Source organism: Apteryx rowi, unplaced genomic scaffold, assembly GCF_003343035.1.
Source record: "Apteryx rowi isolate R43461 unplaced genomic scaffold, aptRow1 scaffold_156, whole genome shotgun sequence".
NCBI classification, from domain to species: Eukaryota; Metazoa; Chordata; class Aves; order Apterygiformes; family Apterygidae; genus Apteryx; species Apteryx rowi.
In genome coordinates this window covers 1,719,852-1,739,853 of record NW_020447819.1, presented here as the reverse complement: position 1 = coordinate 1,739,853, position 20,002 = coordinate 1,719,852, and the positions used below count along the sequence as shown (strand labels likewise).

Genomic DNA, 20,002 nt, shown 5'->3' with positions numbered 1-20,002 from the left:
CATTTAAATGTTGTCTTAATACCACTAGATGTGTGAAAAAGTTATGCTCCGTAATGCATGAGCTGTAAAATTAAAATGAATTTATTGAAATATTTTAAATGTTGTCCTTTTTTGTGCATAGATCCAGTTATGTATTTCGACTAGCACTTGGTCCAGTAGCTTTTCCCTTGATACTGTAGGAAGCTATGGATGTGTCAGATGTTCAGCTAGTAATATGGACTATCTGGTAAGATATGCCTTCTGTAGCTTGTGGGGTTTTCTTGGGGTATTTTTGGCTTGAGTCGTTGTGGCTGCGGCGGTTTTGCACTTTTTAAGTTGCTTTTAAATTACTCAGATATTTAATGTCGAGGGTAATGATTTTTATGCCACAGCTACTCAGTTTGTCAGCTTCAGTATAATCTGTAAATGGGTATTTATGTAACAATTAAGTACCTGTTATTAGGCTGTTCAAAAATACACTAGTGAACTCATGTAGTACAGATAGTTATAAGAATTTGCATTCAAAATTCATAATTGTTTACATGTGTTTAGACCCTCATTCAGCAGCCTTCTCTAAGACTAGGTGTCTCCAAGACTAAGTAGAATAAAAACACAGTTGGTAATAGTATGCGCATACATGGGGAGTTTTGATTCCATGTATTCTTTAACTGATCTCTGATGATATAATCACTGATTGCTTTGATTTATTTTAGAGAGGTTCTAGTTGGATTTACTCTCTCTCTCTCTTTTTTTTTTTTTTTTTTTTAAGGAGGGAGGGGAGAAAAGCTGCAGCTGAAACATTTTTTTTTTAATCATTGTGTTGGTCTGTGTTGCATACTTCCCTGCATTATACTACATACTGTTTGATCCTCTTACTGCAAGTATTCAGAACCAGAGTTGTGTGCTAGCCTTCGTAATCCTCCTTCCGGACTTTTCTCTTAAGTTTGCCTATGCTGTTATGTTTGTCCTCTTTGATCAAACTGTCCTTGTTCAACAGGTTGGAGTTAGCATCAAAATAAGTAGTTTTAACCTTACCAGGATAGTTACCTTCACTCCGTTCTACACAATAGCAAACAAATCTTCTCTGGAACTAGAAGTTGGTGAAATTGGTCCTGGTGGCTCTTTTCCAACTAATAAATGGAATTATATCTCAACTTCAGAGGTAACATTTCAATTTTATTCCTTTGGATGCTTTCAGAGACAAATAGCTGGTCCCTAGCTGTCACTCAAGAAAATAGGTTCTATAGACACTCCGTCATTCCTGATGGCCTGATGCAGCCACTTCACAAATCTCAGGGCAACTTGAACTGCCCAGGCTGCCTGTGGTGGTAACTGAATTAAGTTCTTCAGTTGAGATAACTTACTAAATATAGATGAGATGTCTGTCAGTAGATATTGGGGTAAGAGCTAAGGCATTTGAAATACTTTTAGTCACTCAAGACTGCATTTGTTTTACTACTGCCTTACTAAATTGAACATATATGAGCTATTAAAGTCATACATATTTCCTGTTTTCCAGTGTCTTCCGTTTTGGCCTGAGAACTCATCTGGTGAACTGTGTGTAAGAGTAGTTAGCTGTGAAAGCCCCTCCAAACCATTCCTGTTTAAAACCCAGGACAACGGTACTCTGCTGAAGCTGGAAGAATTGGTGAGACTATGACTTTGTGTGGTCTGTTTTTTGTGCTTCATTTTAGCTTTGTGGTATCCCTGAGATAGTCAGGATTAAAGCTTTGTGCTTTAACATCTGGTGTACTGCACTGAAGTTCTGTTGCATAAAAAAGGTTGCTAATCAAGTTTGTAGCGTTCTTAATATTTTTCAGTTGTGTGAAGCAGTCAAGATGATTGTTTGACAAGCTTATAGGAAGCTGAACAGCTCTATTGATATTAAATTAAAAATGGTATACTGCAGCTGTAACATCTGCAGAAATGTTACAGAGATGTAACTTCTGCAGACAGTATTTCTTATGTGTCTTCAGAGTTCTTAAATGGTCAACCTAAAATGTAGTGTCTTTTTCGTTTTCTTGATAAGCTAATGCATGTTAAAGATATAAAACTAATGGCTAAAATATTTTATTATTGAATTAGTAAAAATCTTAATTATTTCAGAATTCGACTTAACATTAGGGAGCATGTATGTGAGTGCAACATGTTCAAAAAAGTTTTTGGAGATAATGGTGATTATAATTAGCTGAAATAAACAGCTGTGAAGGTAACCTAGCTCTCCAAGTTTGAAGCAGTTTGAAAAAAGAGGTTTTCTGAAAAAGACGTCATCAGTTATCTGGAGTTCACTTGGTGTGCTTAATTACAATGTTTTTTTTCTTCACTATTCTAAAATAGTAGATGGCTCAGCTTTGCAGGAGAATCCTTTTTAGACCCACATGTAATGAGTTTTTCTACTACTGCATAGAGAGCTAAACATAATTTCTCACCTCTCTGATTTGAGCTGGAATCTCTTAAGATCATATTTTTCAAAGGCAAATGAGTTTGCTCCCACCTCCCTGCAGGCCTTACAGCATAGCAAAAAAGTCAATTTATCTTGGTAGACAAGCATTTGAGAATGATATCCAAAGAGACTATCCGAAAGGAAAAAAGCACAAAGTAGCTCCTCTGTACAAGCAAATTAGAAAAATCAGGCATCTTCTCAGATATCCAGCAGGAGGGCACATCTCAGAAGGTTCTTGAAAGTACATTGGAAGAAAGCAGGATCTTGAAAGCCATTAAAAATAACACTTAATATGATTCGATTAGAGATCAGCAAGACTTCTCTACTCAGTGATCAATTTGTTAGGATGATGTTGCTATATTTGTCGTACCTTTAAAACTCTAGTACAGTTGTTTAGAGCATCTTTTAGTTTTTAAGGATTTTGCAGGAAACTGCAGTTCTTAAATATAACTTTCAGTTTTGTAATTAGAAAGTGAGAGAATGCCTGCTTATACTCTTTACTGGACTTGGCCAAATATTTAAAGTAACTTTAAAAAAATGTTAGTATCTAATTTTTAGAAGCCGGTTTTGTTTTAATTTAAGTATACTTTTTCAATTAAGTCTACATATAATTTGTGAATGTTACTAATGTCTTAAGCCAGTGATCACTGTGTTTGAACTTACTGGAAAAAAAAAATTACGCATGCTGTTGCTAATGTGGGATATGTTTCCTTTTTTCACTTGTAAGACTGATCTAAAAATAATGACTTAGTCTGTTCTAATTTGAATTTGTGCATAGGACAAATATTGAACTCTCTCTCCAACAGAATGGAGGCTTACTGGTAGATGTGAACGTTTCTGAACACTCTACTCTCATAAGCTTCTCCGATTACCATGAGGGAGCTGCTCCAGCTCTAATTGTTAACCACACTTCATGGGACTCTCTCAGATATAAACAGAGGTATGTGAAATGAAGACTTCACCCTTCTGTCATTTAACTAGCAGGTATTGGTTGTGAACCAAGTTCTTTTTTTTTTAATAACTATTATGTTAATAAAAATAGGAAAAAAACCAGCCCCCTTTTCTTTATCATGCTCTTTCAGTGATGTATTTTATGCCTGCTTTTAAGCAGTCTTAAAAGTTTGAGGAAGTAGAGTAAAGCAGGTATATAGTTCCTAGTTCGCCAGGAGCCCAGCGACTGCTGGACTTCTTGGGAGCCCATAGCTTAGGCCCTCCATGCCTCCCCGCAGGAGGCTGAAGGGGTGGGGGATATAGCACTGTTGTCTTGTGCAGTGGCTTGCACCACGGTACGTTGGGGTATTAAAGCACTGGTCTTAAAAACAGTGAAAGCTGTCATCTAATTCCTTTTTTTTTTTAACCTGCAGTGGATTACAAGAGGAAATGGAGTTGAAACCAAAGCAAGTATGCCTGTTTGCGTGGACAGATCCAACTAAAACAAGAAAATTGACTTGGGTGTACTCCCAAAATTTTGGTGAGCATGACCTGCTTAAGGTACGTCTCAAAAGAAGAGAAGTAAATACTGAACCAGTTTAGGACTGTAACAAGTCTAAAATGATTTGGGACAGAGTTCCTCCAGTAACTTCACATCTGTGTCTTGTCTTGTAGGAGATTTTTGGGCCTATTTTCAAGTAGAAAGATTTTAGGTTTTTTAGATTAATATAATTGGAGGACTGGACATAATTTTTAGCCTGTGTTTTCACTATGATTTTCTTGGATATGAAGGAAGAATGACAGAGTGCAAGAGCTGTAGTAATATCCGAGTAGTACACAGAATGAATAATTTGCTGATTTTGCAGTAGTGCTGTGTTTAGCTGAAGTGTCTCCCTAAAGTCCCTAAAGAGTGAAATTCTGACTGTTGTGACTCCAGCTTCCTAGGTGAAATCCTTGCATTGTAGATAATTGCTAGAGTCTTTCACTAAGAGCTGTTTCAGTGTTTGTAGCTCTTGCAGTCTTAAAATAGGAAAATGTATGAAGTAGAGGCAAGAGAACAAGGATCAAGGTAGAAAATGAGCGGAGGAAAGAGGGAAACTCTAACTAGATGCAGTAAGTATTTTGTGAAGTGATGGGGGAGCCAGCATTGATGGGGGAAGGCTTTTCCTGCTTGGGTGGAATGTAGGCTAAGTAAAGCCCCATGGGTCTGGCTCTAAGTAACAGCCTTACTCGCACTATTTGCTAAACTCTGAATTCTTCAGAGGTGGCTTGGTTTTTCTGTTGACTAGGCATTGAACTGAGATATGAAAATTGAAAGTACTAATAACTTAAGCTAGAGACAGGAAAGGATGGTTTTCCTTCAGTAATATTGGAAAGAGACTTAATTTCTCACAGCTGAGCTCTGGCAGTTACCCAGTTACACTGTATGTTCCACTGTATAAACACTTTGTAGGATTTTTTACATTCATTTTAAAATGTTCTAAGTTTGTATTGAAATTGATTTTCTCCATATATCATTATGGTTACATTCATGACTACTCGGGGCTTTTGAAAAAAAAAAAGGTTTTATATATCTCAATTTTGCCTCACAATTATATTAAATAAGAATTCATTGCATTTTAATCATTGTCTGATTTTACTATTTAGTGATTTATAATTTAATGACTTCTGCCCCACCACCCAAGCTTCTAAGTCTTGTATTTTGCTGTGGAGGCTGCTGTTTCCTCATGATCTCCAATATTCTTCTCATCCACAAATATTGCTGGAATGCCTAATCTTAAAGGCCTCCCCGTCTCTCTCTCCCCCACCCACCCCAAAACAAACAAACAAACTTGTTTGCAGTATTTGGGACACAACATGCCACCAAATCAATATGATGCAATAAATTGAACTAACAAAAAAGATTATGTGAATTCTGGTTTGTATGTGTGCCAGTAAAGTTGTTTGTTTATTTACACACAGCAACATCATGGACCTACTTCTGTAATACACCTGCATATATTTCTTTTCAATACAGGATGAATGTGGCCAATTTGCTTACAATGCAAATACTCAGATACACTGGGTGTCTTTCCTGGATGGACGCCAAAGAGTGCTACTTTTCACTGATGATGTTGCATTAGTTTCCAAAGCACGACAAGCAGAAGAGCTGGAGCAACCTGATCAGGAAATCAACTTGTCAATACATAGTCTTGGACTTTCTCTTGTTAACAATGAAAATAAAAAAGAAATTTCTTACATAGGGATTACTAGGTACTGCACATGGAAACCTAAACGTTCCTTTGAATAATCAAAATTCAACAGCATGTTATAATTCTTGCAGTATGGTTGAGTTGACGGGAAGCTCTTTCAAGTGAAGTTAATATAATTGAAATCTTTTAAGCAAAATTAAATTTTGCCTTTGTTCCTACTGTACAATTAGAATAAATAGGATTAACTGTCTCTCTCTTTTTTTTAAAAAACCTTTTACAAAGAAGTAAATAATAGATTTTTCAAGTCTGCAAAATGAGGATAAGATTTTTTGCATAGTTTGTATGCATAAGAAAGTTCTAAGTGTTTGGATCTGTTTGGGGTTTGTTTGAATCTTTGACCTCATTATGTCTTGCAGTTCTGGTGTTGTTTGGGAACTGAAACCCAGACAGAAGTGGAAACCATTTAGTCAAAAGCAAATAGACCTTTTGGAACAAGCCTATCAAAAGTATCTGTGTAAAAGTGATCCAGGTTGGCATAAGCTAGACAACAACACTGAGGTGTGTTTTGAGTTTCAGTATTTAAATGAGTATAGAACTTGTGCAACAGTTGACATACTTTGTTTTGCTAATTAAGAATAATGACATGTTAAAAGAAATACAAAACAAAAAGCAAAATATTTGAGAATGGTTTCACACTTTATATGGTAGAATATTCTAAGTATTGAGGTATTCTCCAGTCAGACTTTTATTATTAAGTAGTAGTCTCGAGAAGACTTTAGCATCTGTGTGGTGGAAAAGTTTGCTTAGCATCTGTGTGTTAGTTACAAACCATTATTCCAGTTGACGTAAGTTAGGTTCTATGCTGAAGTCTTGCTCTGAGTTTCTTGCGAGTAATTCCCATGACTTATAATGATAAAGGAGCCTGTAGCGTTGCAAGAATCTTGAAATTGTTTCACTTGTCTGAGCTCTTTCAATCATTAGTGATGCATACCTGTATTCCAAGCACAAGTTACTTAAGGCATTGAAATGCTTGAGTAAAATAAGTGTTTTATAGTATCATAATCACCTTGTTTTCTAAATCATACTTTAATTTAAAAAACATATACCATTACCTGTATAAATACTTAGGTTTTGTACATCTTGTTTTGCATTTGAAGTACATGGTATCAAGAACATATAGCTGTTTAAGTCATTATATTTGACTCAGAATACATGATCACTTTTTTGCTTTGTGTCTCCTAACTCAAACATGTTTCAGGATCATGGTAAAATAGTCAGCTGCATGAAAACATATTAAATTATGCCTGTATAATGTATAATTTATTAAGAGATTGTTACTAAGAGGACACAGAGGTTCTCCATTAAAACAACTAAAATTGTATGACATGCTCGTCAAACCAGCTTGTGGGTTTTTCTTTTCTTTTCATGCAAATAATTGACTTGAGTAATTAAGTAGCCATGTGATCATGGAATAATGAAAACTTGAGGTTTTATTTATTAGTCTATTTCCTAGTAATGTAACATTTTATTATTTCTTCCTCAGAGTTGCATTAAACTATACATCATCTCCTCTTTGCTATGTTTCCAGGTGAATTTTAGTAAAGTGCCAATGGAAATGCGCTTCCCAGTCAAATGCAGCATCCGACGTAACTTCCTATCAGGAATTCGGGTTGAATTCAAACAGTCACCTCATCAAAGAAGCTTACGGGCTCAATTGTATTGGCTGCAGGTATTGCCTTTCATCATATTCTGTAAACTAAAGGGACACTTTAAAGTTCTTATTTTTTTTATGTGTATGAAGAGGCATTTCTAAATGTAATACATGTGACGCTCAGCCCTCTGATATCAGCGTAGCAGAAGTGCTATGGGTGCTCATGGGTGGGAAAAAAACTGCAGAACTGCCAGCTGGCGTTTTGCAAGTAGTATGGAAAAAATTCCCCCACATTGTTGGTTAATGTAAAGTAATGCACTATTTTGTATGTAATCATGTAACATCTTATTCTAGCTAGTGTATCTAGAGATACAGAGATCTTTAGTATAAGAACTACCTAGCAGATCAAAATGAAAAGTATTGTGCAGAACAGTTATTCTTAGAAGTATAGTCTCTGTAGAGTTCTGGAAATATGAAGAAATAACTGTACAGTAAAGAAAATTTTTTATAAAAATAAAGTACTCTTTCTTTTTTAAAAAAGAATGATTTCTACTTCACTGAACGTAGGAAAAAAAATTCTGTGTGCTAAATGTAAAAATACTTTAAGTACTATTTACCCTGGTTATGTGAGCTTAGTGCCTTTGAATCTTAATCATGGGCAAAAGTGGAATGGACAAAAACTATTAAGTAAAAGTATTTTCTCATGTTCTGTAAGAGTGAAAACCAAGGATTTGTTGGGAAGTAAGTCTTAGAAGGGAGGTTGCTAATATTTCTACGAAAAATCTTTTTAATGTTTAAAAAAAAAGCAAAAGCAAATGGAGAATGCCAGATAAATTCAGAATTTTATTCCAGATTCTGAACTCGTAGGTGTTATTTGAGTGAAGACTACAGTTAAATGCATGATTATAGTCAATTTTTCTTGAGTAGCATTTTGTTAAAATTAACAAATGCACCAGATTTTTAGGCTTCGTTTAAGATGCTTAATTCAAAGCTCCGGACAGTCTTTCACATCATCAATGTTTGGTTTCATGTATTAATCATTTAGTGTTATGTGAGCCAAAATTGTATTAGAATCTTAATAAAATGCTGTGTTAGATCTCCCTAGTACGCCACTGTGCAATTTCAAATAGAATACAAAGTCCATGTGTTGGACTAAATAGACTGCCATGGCAGCTGTACTTAATTTGAACCTATCATGAAGATGTTTTGAAGATGCTTTAAAAGTACCTTAGAAAATTTCTAAGCAGGCAACACTTCTGTTTCATGGTACCTTAATTATCTTAGTGTTTTAGCCTTAGTAATGCTAAGGACCTGCTATTCGCAGATCTTGAAGATTTCCTTGAAGCCACTGAGGCAGTGCTTTCCAGAGCCTCTGTGGCAGTATTTTTCCTGTTTTGTTCTCGTGCTGTATGCAAGACAAAACCATTCCTGTATAGGTGTTGCCATGGCCTTGCAAACCCCAATAGTGATGCTGTAGCAGGCGTTCATGGGAAACAAGTACCACTGGCATGAGGATCACCCCTCTTTTTTGATGTTTGTTTGCCTCTCCTTTTTTGAGTTTTAGTTTATGTAAGAGAAAACCAAACATAGTGCAGAGGAAAGTAGATAAGTCATTTAAATATTCAAAAATAGTATCCAAAAATGTATTTTCACAGAGGCTTAACAACCAATTGATGTGCAACATTTACACCTCATTAGCATACTCCAGTCAGTGCTGGTAGCATTGATGTGTGCACAGAATAACCAATACTGAGTCTGAGCAGATCCCAGTGTATAGTACTAGGGAAAAAGCATGGTGAAAAAAATCAGTCCTCCTCCTCCTCTTCAGTGCTTGCTGCACTTCAGAGAGTCCCCAGAAGAGGATGCTTATCATGCTGTTCCTGGTCAGCCTTGGGGAAAGTGTCTCTTTCCCTTTTTTTCTCTCTCCTTTAGTTTTTATTTTTCCCTGAAGGTAACTTTGCTATCAGAGTCAATGTATACTGTCAGCTACAGACCCTCTAATAAATCTTTGTGCGTGTGAACCTGTCTCAACATCCCTTGTGTAACACTTCCAGCCATCTGACCTTTTATAACTAAACAAATAACATCCTAAAATAATTTCAGCATAATCTTCCTCCCCTTTTCTCCTTCCCCTCAGATGAATGATTTTCTGCTTGAACACAATCTGTAAACAAATTTCTCAAGCCTTCTAAAACAGAAATGGTCTTGATTTATCGTGTCATTAAAATATTGCTCTATTATGTGATATTTTTTAGGTTGATAATCAGTTACCAGGATCAATGTTTCCTGTTGTGTTTCACCCTGTAGCCCCTCCCAAGTCAATTGTTTTGGATTCAGGTAAAGTGAAAGCTTTTAATGGTAACAAATATATTCAGCTTTGAAGTAGTAATGGGACAATTTCTTTGTGTGTGTGTGTGTGTGCATATATATATATATATATATATACACATAAAATAATATTTTTCATTTTTAATTTAGAGCCAAAACCATTCATTGACATCAGCATCATCACTAGATTCAACGAATACAGCAAAGTACTGCAGTTCAAGTGAGTTTAAAATTGTCTTGTAACACAATTTTAGAGATTTAACCCTTTAAAAATGAGCCTTATTTTGAAGGCCGTTTTCCTATCCAATTACTCTTGAAAGCAGTTGTTTAGGTAGAGTTTTAAACATCTTCAGTGGAAAAACGTCACTTTAAAGGGAACTCTTTTTCTCGAAAGTAAAGACTGACCAGGTAAACGCACTGTTATGGAGGTTTTTCAGCCATCAGATGATGTGCATCTTGCCTCAGATTTGCGTTCTTGCTTGTTTGCTGTACAGGGCTGGGTGCGTTCAGTGCTCTAACAACAGGCAGTGCATATAGTCTCTAAAGCAGCCAAATATAGTATGTTTTACTATGAATTGTATGTTCTTTATTTAATATGTCTATGTCTTCAGCTGAATTCTTATACTATAAAATCAGACAAAATCATTTTTACTTAAGGCTTATAATGCAGGTATTTGTACTGAAGTGATATGGGTATAATATTTGAAGATGGGTGAATTTTAATAAAATAAATAGTTGTTAATATGACTTTTGGAGAGAGGTTGAATAGGAGGAAGATGTATGCTATTTAGATGATGATATCTGTGGAGCATATTGAATCATAGTGGGTGAAGGTAGGAAGTATTTGGTGATGGTTAATATTTTTTAGGTAAATTATCAAAGTGTCATAAGATACAAATCTACAGTGAAGTAGTATTTAACTTCATGTGGCCGCTAGGCCCCCTAACTGTAAATAGATAGTTGATACTGTAGATCATAAGTCTTATTATGCAATATTGCACTGCAACACTTTGAACACATGGGATTATGTGGTATTTAAGTTAAACCTGTACATGTATAAGCTGTTCCTTTTTCCCTGTTAGATACTTCATGGTTCTTATCCAGGAAATGGCACTGAAAATTGATCAAGGATTTTTAGGAGCACTTAGTGAACTTTTCACTCCGTCTACAGACCCAGAAGCTGAAAGACAAAGGGTAATGTATGGGAGAAACTGATTTTGCTGGAATAGGTCCTTTATGGTAACATTGGTGTGATGTTTTGAATATTTCAGTTTAAATGAGTGAGCATTGCATTTGATAAAAATGATTAAAGAGATGTGCCAAGATAATTCTCAGCAAAACATCAGGATTACTGTTAAACGCTGGGTTCCAGCATTAGTAATTTACAAGTTTGATTAGCTGATACTTGAGTATGTGTAATTGTTGTCTGCTCTTTTAATGTTCCATTATTTGTTTGATGGCACAATTGTTTCAGCTGTGGCTATGAACTGTTAAGTGTGGTGAATGAAATAAGGATATACAGAGTGGCTCAATGTCTGTCCTTTTAAACTGACCATTAGTCTACAGTATGCATAGGATCTTTTGCTTTTTGTCTTTAGAGAGAAGGGACTGATTTTTATAGCTTTAAATTAAGTTTTTCTATTCTCTCTTCCTCCCCCTCCCTCATTTTTTGTGTAAAACCAGTCTAAGTTAATTCAGCAGGATGTGGACGCACTTAACACTGAGCTAATGGAATCTTCCCTAACAGATTTGTCAACGTTCAGCTTCTTTGAGCATTTTCATATTTCTCCAATTAAGGTATGTGGTAGAGAAGCTTTGGATTAATAAAACATTTGGTATCAATGATCTCTTAATTCCTTGTTGTAGTGGTTATAAATATATACTATATTACTATTAAATACTACTATATTACTATAAATTATAGTAAATACTCTCTTAGATCAACTTTTTGGTTATGGAGTCCTTCATGCTGTCTTCATGGTGGGAATTTTCTATGTTCTCTAGAATTCAATACTTAGATGGAAAACTTTCTTAGTTGACCTAGAGTACAGCTAGTGCACTGAGAGTGCAAAGAGACTATTAATCATTGCTGTCTTAAAGAGAGGACCCAATGGGTATAATAATGAGAAAAGCTAGATGAATAAACATTCAAGGCTTAAATATCCAAGTAATATATGAAAATCATAATAAAATACACGTTCACAGGCTTGATTTCATTTCTCTTGAACCATTTATATTCCTTGGAGCAAGGGAAAAAGATCATCAGCAATTGTACACTACTCTGAATCAACAGAATGCCTCCCCTAACCCCCCCAAACTGAGTTCTAAGAATTTAGAAGAACAAAAAAAACTTATTTCCATTTGCTATCACAGAGTTGCCTTACTGAATATACAAAAGACAGACATAAACCCCCAAACAGGTGGTTAAACTGTGGCACTCCTTTTTTTTTTTTTTTAAACATTTTACTGACTTTACTAGATTTCTGCTCTGTTAGCGAACACTTGGATCAGATTGTCATATTTTTTCCTAATGTGATTGTGCTTGGAAACTTATAAGAAGATGAAGCCAGGGAAAACACTGGTAGAACAAGACACTATTGTAATGTCTTAACGTTGTTCTCTGGCTAGTCTGATTATAGCTGTTGAAGAAATGCTTATAACTTTAAGTTTATCTTATATCTTTGACATGTCTAGGCATATTGCTTGTTAAGTACAGGAAAGGACTTTTCTCTCCTATTTTTTCCTTAATTCACTGACTCATCCAAATATACCAAAACACTGGATATTGGGAAGACTCAGAAATAGCTACATGGCCTATTGAAAAACAATCAAACTAACAAAACATAGTGAATCTTGAGAAATGTCAAATTTTACAGATTTACTGCTATGCCCTCTTTTGAGGAAGTATAAAGGTGGAAGATCAGTTCTGGTGGTGAGCAAAGAAAAAGGAAATTCCTGCTGCCTCCCTTTTAAGAAAAGTGTGTGGATTTGTTCTAAAAAAAGGTGTCTTGCAATACTAAATGTTTATTCCTGTTCTACAGTGTTAATGATTGTTGTCTGAAATTTGTACAGAATATGTGATTAGTTGCAAAAATATGTACTAGACTAGTTAAGTAAATTGGAATTTAAAATTTAACTTGAACTTATAATTAAACTCCACCAATCTAATGTTATTTCTGCCATGGTCTAGATAGAAGTATACAGATGTAGCTGTAACAGAAGTTAAACTTTTTAGAGTAATTTGAGACTTCTGTGGAATATAAATAAATATGCTACCAAAGTAACACCATTGTGAATTCAAGTGTGCTTGTTCAAATTGTACAGTTCCTCAAAGCAAATCAGCAACTATACTTCCTGCTGTTTCACCATTGTTTTTACACATGCACACAACCTATCTTTTTAAACATTTCTGTTTTGATAGTTGCATTTGAGTCTGTCTCTGGCTTCTGGTGTAGAAGCATCAGATAAGGGTGAAGAAATGATAGCTATCCATTCTCTGAATTTGCTGTTGAAAAGTATTGGAGCTACTCTGACAGATGTGGATGATCTTATTTTCAAGTAAGCTAATAAAGATAGTTAAATATATATTTTAAATAAAGCTATTGCACTCTTAATAACTGGGTCTATGTAAAACTTTGCTGACTTACACTAATATAAAGTGATAGAGCCTTTGGGGAAAGGGAGGGATGGAGAAAAGATGTGTTTTTTGCATGTTTTCAAGGAAGTAGTGTTTCAGGGTCATCCAAGGAGAGAACTAATTGAAAAGAAGAAGAGTGTCTATAATGAAGCCTTGATTAATTGTCTTTCAGACTTGCTTTCTTTGAAATTAAGTATCAGTTCTACAAGAGAGACCAACTGATGAAGAGAGTTGTTAGACATTATAGCGAACAAGTAAGTTCATTTAGTCAAGCCTCCGCATGAATTTCTGAGTAAATATCTTCTGGAATGTTGAAAATAGGGAATGAAAGGGAAATAACACTAAAAGCTATTAATTTTTCTTATGTTCGGGGTAATGAAGTACGAATCTTGTGGCACAATACTGAAATATGAATACATAGTTCTGCAAATGGGTTTAAGTAGTTGTTTCTGTTCTTTATATATTTCTTCACCACAGTATTCTAGTGGAGTTATTCATACATATCCTTGCATCTTTTGCCTAAGCCGGTCTTCAGCAGGAATACTTGAGTAGTCTAACATCTTACTTGGGTACTAATTAAAAAATTTACAAAGTTTTAAGTCTAACCTGGAAATACGTGTAACAGCTGTTAATAGCACTGTTCTTGTTTTTGCCTTTTTATTTAGCTCCTGAAACAGATGTACGTTCTTGTACTTGGGTTAGATGTTCTTGGAAATCCATTTGGCTTAATCAGAGGCTTGTCTGAGGGAGTTGAAGCTTTCTTCTATGAGCCTGTCCAGGTATGACTTCCATGAGTCTTCAGCCATGTATGAGTGGTAGGCTGATTTGAATATACAGGTGGAGTTGTAATTTGGTTGTCACTTTAATTTACACCCTGAACAATTAAGAAAGCTGTAATATTTTGTTAATTTGAAAAAAAAATCATTTTCAAGTTATTTAACTCTTACCAGTGTAAAGGACTTGCTGGTGGTTCAGGTTGTATAGGCGTATACTTTTCTGTTACTCATAATAAGGTTAATTTTCAGGGAGCTGTTCAAGGACCTGAAGAATTTGCTGAAGGCTTTGTAATTGGTGTTAAGAGTCTCCTTGGACACACAGTGGGTATGTACTGTAGTGTTACACTTTTGATAAATTATATTAACTCACAGATCATGTTTGTAGAGGGTTTTTTTTCCTTATTTTGAAGAGAAACATTTTTAAATATCTATGGTAATTTTTTTGGCAAGTATTTAAATTTGCCGAAGGGTATTGCCAGTACCCACATTACAGATCATTCATACCTAACTAATTTGGGAGGTTCTAAATCTCTATTTTGTTAGATGAGGAAGCATATTAGAAAGCATTGTGTGTATATTTTGTAGCATGCTGAGGATGAATAAGGAAAGTAATTTTAATGGTCCTAAAATGTTATACTGAGGAGTATGCTTAGGACAAATTATTGTTACAGTTAACTTGCATGTTTATTTAGCTATGTATTACAGCAATTAGAGCATACTAGATGGAATCTGATTTCCTATATAACGTGCTGAAGTAGTTTAAGAGTTATCTTTTGCTATATTTATAGATTTCAGGACAGATTCTGGAGTCTTTTCATAAGAAAACCCAATAGTCGGTCTGTGTAAATTAATAATACCTGAATTTATTGCAAAGAGAAACCTTGGTTCGTTGTGTGTTGCTGGCTGTTAAATTGTAAAAGAACAGTAACTTCTGCTTTCTGCTTTGTTGCATCAGGTGGTGCAGCAGGGGTGGTGTCTAGGATCACTGGTTCTGTTGGAAAAGGTTTGGCTGCTATCACTATGGACAAAGAATATCAGCAGAAACGGAGAGAGGAAATGGGTCGTCAGCCTAAAGATTTTGGTGACAGTCTGGCCAAGGGAGGAAAAGGCTTGTTACGGGTATAAATTTGAAGATCAGTGTATGATATGCTGATGCTTAATCCATGCTTGAAAATCATAAGTAATATACAAGCAAGTTTGATAATGTTGTCTTTGGCTTTATCAGTTCATAAACTAAACAAAAATGACCAACAGGAAGTCAGTTTATAGGAGACTCAGTGTCTTGGATCCATTTTGGTGTTTAAGGTTTTGTAGCTCTTCAACTAGAATTGTAGATAGGGCCTCAAAAAGGAAAAGCATAGGAAGTCTCACCAATTTCTCCTGTGATTTATGTACGTAAATCCATTGTTACTCATGTTCAAAGAATATGTTACCCAGTTAAAGTAACTGTGTCCCTAGGTTACCTTGCAGTCAGTTCTGTCAGTAAGGTGAGTTGGCTGCCAATCATCCCTGGGCACATGTTCTGTGATAGGAATGGCTTTCTACAATGAGGTCTTATAAAAACTACAAGTTTTTCTTGACTTAGTTTTATGCAAGTTCTATTTGTGATTAGATCCTTCTAAGTACTGCATCAGGTTGCAGAATTTTTTCTGAAATAGGGGCCTCTATACAAGCTCTGTCTTTTTTGGTATCTGAAGTCAGGAACCTTTTCTGGTCGATGAAACGCCGCATTTATTTCTAGCTACAATCCTAAGTATGAGACAACCCTGATGGAGACAATTGCTGAGATCTGTATTACCTGAATGCGAATTAGGTATCCTAAAAACTTCTATCACTTGCCCTTCAAAATAAAAACGGTCAGCTTATTTCTAAGTAATTATAAGTTATAAATATTGAGCTGTTGCTTTTGATCCTGTTTGCTGACAAATTCAAAAATTGCCTCTCTGGATTTTTATTCTTCCACCTTAGTGTTGTTAAACTCCTTTAATTTAAAGTCTATAACAGAATTACTTGATGTTAATCTTGAATATTTGGTGTCACTCATTCATGACAGGGAGTTTGGGCAGTATGGACAGCTTTCTGTTAGTAGTGAACATGAAATGGTGGCTTTCTTAATTATTACAAGAAAGGCTACTCTACAAAAAATGTGTTAGTCTTTGTTGCCAGCATAAATGTTCATTCATCTATTCATTTCCTGTCTTTTGCCTTCTTTCTTTTCCCTTTGTTAGCGTGTTCTTAAGAATTAAAAAAACAAAACCCCCAAAACCAAAAAAAACCACCACCAAACCCCATTATTTCTGATATTGAACTTGGCTAAAAGTTGTAAAATGAAGGATGAGAAACACTTGATTACCCAACCAGACTATAGTATTCCTATCTCTAAGTAAGAATTTAATTCTGTTCCTTGTTTTAGGGTGTTGTTGGGGGTGTGACTGGCATAATCACTAAACCTGTAGAAGGTAAGCACAAAGGTTGCAATGCACTGCTTAAAAATTAAATTGTAAGATACTGAAAAACTGTTTAAGTTTAATAAATATAGATGTAAATGCGGTGATCCTGAAGCATAAGATTATTTTTTATTTTTATTTGAAATGCCACCTTACGCAGTAATATACTTGCATATATTTATAGCTGTTAACTTATTTCATCTAAATAAGGAGTGGTTGTCACTGAATATTTTGTTGGGCTTGCTGTAGTACCAAGTTCATTGTTTAAAGCTAGAACAAAGATAGTAAAAATAATAAAAATAAATAAATAAGCACCAACAGAAAAAGCTTTAGCAATTAGAACATTTTCCTTACAGTATCCAATAATACAAATGGCACATAGATATATTAGATGCTGAGTTAATATATTGCCGTACTGCAAAAATGATGAACAATTAAAATGACGTGTTCATTAGAGATGACAAATGTCTCATTCCTAATTCACTCTGTTGGTACTCCAAAGGTTGGGGGAAGGGGAGAAATCTTAATAAACAGATCTGGTTTTATGGTTGGGATCAATATGTATTTTTGTGAAGGCTGTTAGGTTATCAGTATGATTGTCTGTAATCATTTGCTTGAGGCTATTTCCTCTACAAAGCAGTCCTAATGCAGGTTGGAGCAGTAATGGTTTAATTCTGTAATTAAACAGGCTGGTCATTTAAAACAATCTCAATCCCAGTCTCTCTCTCTCTTTTTTTTTTTTGTTTTTAATTTAATTTTTTCTTCTTTTAAAGGGGCTAAAAAAGAAGGTGCAGCTGGATTCTTTAAAGGAATTGGAAAGGGGCTTGTAGGAGTCGTAGCCCGCCCAACAGGTGGCATCGTAGATATGGCAAGCAGTACCTTCCAGGGAATTCAAAGGTAAAATGTCAAGGGGAAGTTCTGGACTAGTCAGTTCAGCTGAATTCTCCATGTGCTGGGCACCAGATGGTGAAGAAATCTGGTACTGACACAAAATTATTTGCCTTAATTGCAATATGCAGTAGAATGTACAGTATTGGAGGTGCTTCCAGTAGTAGCCTGTCATGAATGCGTTTTGCCATAAAGTCTAAAAATTGCTGCTTCAGAATATGTCTTGCAGTGTTGTGGTTCAGGTAGGCAACAACTAGCCAGTTGTCTCCTTTCGTTCCCTTCCCCTCAAGCTAATGAAGTTCATATGAAAAACCTAAATAAAACAACACCTAACTGCAAATTTTGCTTTTGAAATAGGTTTATGTACTCCTGAATACAAATATCTAAATATTATTTAAACCTATTGTGAAAAACAGACCACTGGAATTTTAGGAGGAAATGTTGTCTGTCTGAAATTCAGTTAACTGCGCATCAGGGACTTTCTGTGCTTTAAGCACAGCTTTGGAAAGTATTGTAAGAAAAAGTAGTGCTAGAAAAAGAATTTGAGGAAACAGCAGGCAACATGAGTATGAAACTCAAAACGGTAGTAAACTTACTAGGGTACTGTTCTGCTGTCTCTGGCAGGGTGGCAGAATCAACTGAAGAAGTTTCTAATCTCCGTCCTCCACGTCTTATTCATGAAGATGGCATCATCCGGCCGTACAATAGAGTGGAAGCTGAGGGTTATGATTTATTTGAGGTATGACCTTGCACTGTAAATAGTTAAATTTCTCTAACCTAAAGGATTCAATAAGGGATCGTATTAGAAAAAAACTGCTGGGATCTATGGTAGATATTATCTGTAGCTAAAATTTGACAGCCTATTTCATTAGCAAGCCTCTATAACAAACAAGACTCAGTGTTAGTATTAAACGGAATATACTGGAGAAACTGCAACATTACTGTTAAATGGTCTTCCACACATTATGTTCATTAATTGCTCGTCTCCTGCTTGGGAAAGAAGTCACTTTTAGAACACTTTAAATATGTGGAAACACTGACACTCAGTTCTAATATTTTGCTTAGAAACAGAGCTAAAGCAGGTTCACAAACTAAGCAATTCTTAAATGGAATGAATAGAACATGAGTTACTTGGTATGTAATGCAATTTCAGTAATTTTCTTTGGTATCAGCAGTTGCAAAATCTGCATGAATTCTTAAAATATCACCTTTTTGTTTTTTCTTGTGTTGTTCTTAATGCTAATATGTCATAGCTACAGGCATCATATGGTCATCTAGCCTCCTTCCACATCTGGATGTGGCTAGCGCATGGAGAATGAATAATAGTTGTTTCATGTTCCAGATGGTTGGAATCCAGTTAAATTATATTTCAACTTATTTTAGGTAAATTTCTTAAAATTTACCTAAAAATATTTATTTTATTGATAAAAAGTTAGTGTGAAATAACTACATATATTACCATTTTAAAACTAAAGCCTGTATATTTGCTACTTCCTTCTAGATGTCAGTTTTAATCCTTATTTTTCAGTCTATTTCTAATGTTTCTCTTCTTTCTCTTTCTTTCCTGGCATTCGCAGCAAGAACTGGAATAATGGAGTAAACATTTTCCTTATTTTTTCTTGATTTTCTTCATGGTCTTTTATCTGCCTTAAGTATTTATATTAAGGACATGATTCAATTTAACATCTTCCCACCCACTCCCCCTACCCCCAGTCACTCATGTCTTTTCTATGTAGCAGTTAAACAAAACAGCATTTCATGTTGTCTGGACTAAGAGGGGGCAAAAAAGAAACTTGAGTGACCATCTRAAGTGAAGTTACATGAATGAGGAAGATAAGAGACATAGGGAGCTTTTTCATTTGTTTTTCTAAGAGTGTTTAGCCCCTTATGTATGGGAGCTGCTGAAGGCACTTGAAAAAAATCAAGAGTAGGTGTTGAGTTTGTTCATTTGTTAGTGTTGTCTTGGAGCTGGGACTTTAAAAGAAGAGAGAGAGCAATATTTTGATACTTGTGCAGAATTGATGGTGTTGAATAGAACTTTCTTCTGTGAAAATGCTTGCTTACAATTTCATGATATAGAAATACTGTTTCTATATAAATTTTAAGAAAACTTGTATACATGGTTTCTGTAAGATGCCATAGGCCTTCCATTTACACATCTGATGAACCACCATGACTTCAGGTAAACACTAATACTTCTTTTTCTTAACTGTGAAATTCTCTCTCTCTCTCTCTCTCTCTCAAAAAAAAAAAAAAAAAAAAGGCTCAGTTGACTTTGGTTTCATTCCCAGAATCTTCTGGGGCTTTTCTTTTCAACATATTTAAATGTAAGCTTACAGCTATTAACATAAATTGATATGTGGAGATACATATATACACACATACACATATATATATATTTTTTAAGCAAGTGATGCCATAAATCTTACTTTTAATACCACACCTTATAAATTAACAAACTAAGCTTAACTAGGAGCAAATCATTTACTTATGAATAAACATGAATAAACTTTGAGCAGAGACATCTCTCTGCTCATGTCATTCTTGAATATATTGGCCAACAGTCAGCTTTGCTTTTCAACTTACATTATTAACAACCCCCACGTATTTTTAATTTAGCTAATTAAGTGAAATTAAGTCATTGTATTGTTAAGTAAAACAGAAATATTTCTTAATGTGATGATAATTTGGGTTGCAATATTTTTCAGAAATGTGCTTCCTGTTGCGTTAT

The 20,002-nt window shown here is 35.0% G+C and overlaps 1 protein-coding gene across 1 annotated transcript in view; it reads left to right on the top strand.

Moving 5' to 3' along the window:
- Positions 1 to 20,002, top strand: part of VPS13C (vacuolar protein sorting 13 homolog C) — a gene marked incomplete at its 5' end in the record, with an annotated part of 79,594 nt that overhangs the window by 47,989 nt on the left and 11,603 nt on the right. The window contains 20 exons of the mRNA XM_026059358.1: positions 122 to 226; positions 977 to 1,141; positions 1,499 to 1,627; positions 3,229 to 3,362; positions 3,787 to 3,913; positions 5,370 to 5,605; positions 5,961 to 6,102; positions 7,133 to 7,273; positions 9,451 to 9,532; positions 9,674 to 9,743; positions 10,606 to 10,717; positions 11,207 to 11,320; positions 12,945 to 13,081; positions 13,333 to 13,414; positions 13,826 to 13,939; positions 14,186 to 14,261; positions 14,892 to 15,055; positions 16,350 to 16,395; positions 17,157 to 17,280; positions 17,896 to 18,010. Coding sequence (XP_025915143.1) covers positions 122 to 226; positions 977 to 1,141; positions 1,499 to 1,627; positions 3,229 to 3,362; positions 3,787 to 3,913; positions 5,370 to 5,605; positions 5,961 to 6,102; positions 7,133 to 7,273; positions 9,451 to 9,532; positions 9,674 to 9,743; positions 10,606 to 10,717; positions 11,207 to 11,320; positions 12,945 to 13,081; positions 13,333 to 13,414; positions 13,826 to 13,939; positions 14,186 to 14,261; positions 14,892 to 15,055; positions 16,350 to 16,395; positions 17,157 to 17,280; positions 17,896 to 18,010 — 2,415 coding nt within the window. The remainder of the gene's footprint in view (positions 1 to 121; positions 227 to 976; positions 1,142 to 1,498; positions 1,628 to 3,228; positions 3,363 to 3,786; positions 3,914 to 5,369; positions 5,606 to 5,960; positions 6,103 to 7,132; positions 7,274 to 9,450; positions 9,533 to 9,673; positions 9,744 to 10,605; positions 10,718 to 11,206; positions 11,321 to 12,944; positions 13,082 to 13,332; positions 13,415 to 13,825; positions 13,940 to 14,185; positions 14,262 to 14,891; positions 15,056 to 16,349; positions 16,396 to 17,156; positions 17,281 to 17,895; positions 18,011 to 20,002) is intronic.